Source organism: Sylvia atricapilla, chromosome 27 (genome assembly GCF_009819655.1).
Source record: "Sylvia atricapilla isolate bSylAtr1 chromosome 27, bSylAtr1.pri, whole genome shotgun sequence".
NCBI classification, from domain to species: domain Eukaryota; kingdom Metazoa; phylum Chordata; class Aves; order Passeriformes; family Sylviidae; genus Sylvia; species Sylvia atricapilla.
The window spans coordinates 2,541,714-2,544,341 of record NC_089166.1 but is presented as its reverse complement, the minus strand read 5'-3'; the positions used below and the strand labels follow the sequence as shown (position 1 = coordinate 2,544,341).

Here is a 2,628-nt window from a genome sequence, read left to right as displayed (position 1 = left end):
CTCCTGTGTTTTGCTGGGAAAAGGGCACTAAGGGGAAAGGTTTGATGGGAATAATGCATTAAGAAGGATTGTAGCATCCCAGCTTATAGCTCTCTTTTTGTTGAGCATTTGAAGAGGGAAATTTGTGTGTCTTGTTTGATATGAGTTATCAGCTAAATAAGATGGGCTTGCTTTTCCAGGAAATTCGTTGCATTGGTGTTTACTTCAGTCATTCAGAAATATCTGAAATGAGTCTGCAATGAATCTAAAACCAGATTGAAGTTTCCAGATAACATAATAGATAAAACCTGGGAAACATGAGTGCAAAACAAGACAGGTCTCTCTTTAGGGCAAGGAGGGCTGGTGTCTGGGAGGAAGAGGAGGGAGAATGCAGTTGAAAAACCACAGATGAGACATGGCAAGGCTGCAAGAAAATACTGTGATTGAACAGCATCAGACAGAGTTTCCAGGAGATAATGGCATGGTGGTGTTGTGCAGCAGTGCCACAGACAGGCTGCACTGGACAGAGAACACCTCTGAGCTTGGGGTGGGGTGTAGGATGGAGGGATGCTTGGACACTCTGAAGAAAGAAGAATGTCCATCAGCATCAGAGCTGATCCACTGGAGCTGGAGCTGAGGGTAAAGAGATAATTTCCTCACAGTTTTTCCCATTCCCTCTCTCACACTGGTGCTTGCTGCAGCATCCAGCCACTGCTCTGTGCATTTTGCCTTCTCACAGTGGTAGCCTGACAGCCTCAACTTTGCAGCATTGCTGTCTTTCTGTCTGGCCTCTTCTCTGAAGAGCCTCTACCTCACTCTCTTTCCCTGCCTCCTTTTAACTGCAGTAACTTTCTCTTTTGCAATATTAATGTGTCCTTGAACCAATCTAACCTGCTTCAGAGTCAGTCTGTGCTGTGATTGCATTCCTCTGTGATAAGTCTCTGGACACAGGCAAAGTTCTCACTCTGGGCATGTGGCGTTTTTTTCTTTTTTCTTTTTCTTTCCCTCCCCCCCCCTTTTGTCTTTTTCCTTTTTTTTTTTTTTTTCCTCTTTGTTGTTGTTGGAGGGTGGAAGTTGTCAGATCATTCAGAGACTCAGGGTCTGTAACAGCTTCTGCACCTCTCTCAAGGGTGCTGGGAAGGAACTGTAGGAATTGTTTTGACTGGAGTGAGGACTCAGTCTTACAAATGGAGCTTAGGACTCCTTTAACATGACCAGGATTTTTAATATGTGGTTACTGTGGCTACTTCAGTCTTTTACAAGAGGTTTGTTGCTGGTATTGCCCTGTAATGTTATCAAAGCCAGACTGACACATGCTGTTTTCCAAAAGTTCCCAAAACAGGTCATTTCTTTTTCAATGATGTTTCAATGAACCACACAACTGTAGTGGAATTTGTCCTCCTGGGACTGGCTAGCAGCCGCCATTTGGAGATCACCCTCTTTCTGTGCCTTGGCATTGCCTATTTCTTGATCCTGCTTGGAAACATTTCTGTCATCACCATCACTCTGACGAATAACCTCCTCCGGACCCCGATGTACTACTTCCTCAGGAATTTTGCCCTCTTGGAAATCACTTTCACCTCTACATTCCTTCCCAGCACCCTGTACAGCCTCCTGACAGAGAGAAAGACAATTTCCCTGCCTGGTTGCTTCCTTCAGATGCTGTTTTTCTACTGCCTGGGTACCTGCACACTCTTCCACATGGCAGTGATGTCCTTGGACCGCTACGTTGCCATTTGCCACCCTTTGCATTACACAGCCATCATGAACAACAGGCTTTGCCTGCAGCTGATCCTGGGCTGCTGGGCACTGAGTTTTCTCTCCATGTTTCCTCCCACCATTATGATCATGCAGTTGCCATTTTGTGGCCCCAATATCATGAACCACTTTTACTGTGACGCTTCCCTGTTGTTGGAGCTGTCCTGCACAGACACAGGCTTCATTGAAGAGCTGTTGTTTATCACACTCATCATCATCCTCCCTGGCACCTTGATAGTAACTGCTGTTTCTTATGGCTGCATTATTGTCACCATCTTGCATATACCATCATCTGCAGGCAGAAGGAAGGCGTTTTCCACTTGCTCAGCTCACCTCATTGTGGTGACGGTGTTTTACAGCACGTGTATTTACAGATACATCCGCCCAGAGCAGCGAGGTGGGCAGGACTCTGACAAAGTTCTTTCCTTATTCTTCTCTGTGCTGACTCAGACACTCAACCCGTACATCTACTCACTCAGGAACAGGCAAGTCAAGCAAGCTTTAAAGGAGAGAGTTCTGAAGTTTTCTGGCTCCCTGAGGCAGATGTGAATGGTGGAGTCTTGGAACTTGGAACCCATCCAAGTATCTGAATTGTTTCCCAGATGCAACATCTGTATTGAGAATTAAAGATGCTAATTTCAAATGGTTTTTGCTTTCTGTATGCCATGTAACTCCTTCTGTTGTTGGCAACAAAAATATGCCAGCACAGAAAGGATATCCTAGTCTTCTGTTACCTAGTGTCAGCTTTGCCTCAGCATTTTTCCCCCTTGCTGGGTTGGGTTAGGCTTAGTGAATAAGCAATAAATAAGCACTCCTTCCACCCCACAGTGGGACAGAGCAGAGGCAGAAAAGAAGAAAAACAGAAACAAAAACTCCCATAGATTGAGATAA

The 2,628-nt window shown here is 45.2% G+C and overlaps 1 protein-coding gene across 1 annotated transcript; it reads left to right on the top strand.

The window, feature by feature from the left end:
* Positions 1–1,347: 1,347 nt before the first annotated feature.
* LOC136372116 (olfactory receptor 6E1-like) lies at positions 1,348–2,286 on the top strand. The gene has a single exon (XM_066336586.1). It carries the CDS (start codon positions 1,348–1,350, stop codon positions 2,284–2,286), a length of 939 nt encoding a protein of 312 aa, XP_066192683.1.
* The last annotated feature ends 342 nt before the right edge of the window (positions 2,287–2,628 follow it).

Bases quoted from the DNA above. Each gene is read 5' to 3' on its own strand.
- LOC136372116 (XM_066336586.1), top strand. From the start codon at position 1,348: ATGAACCACACAACTGTAGTGGAATTTGTCCTCCTGGGACTGGCTAGC.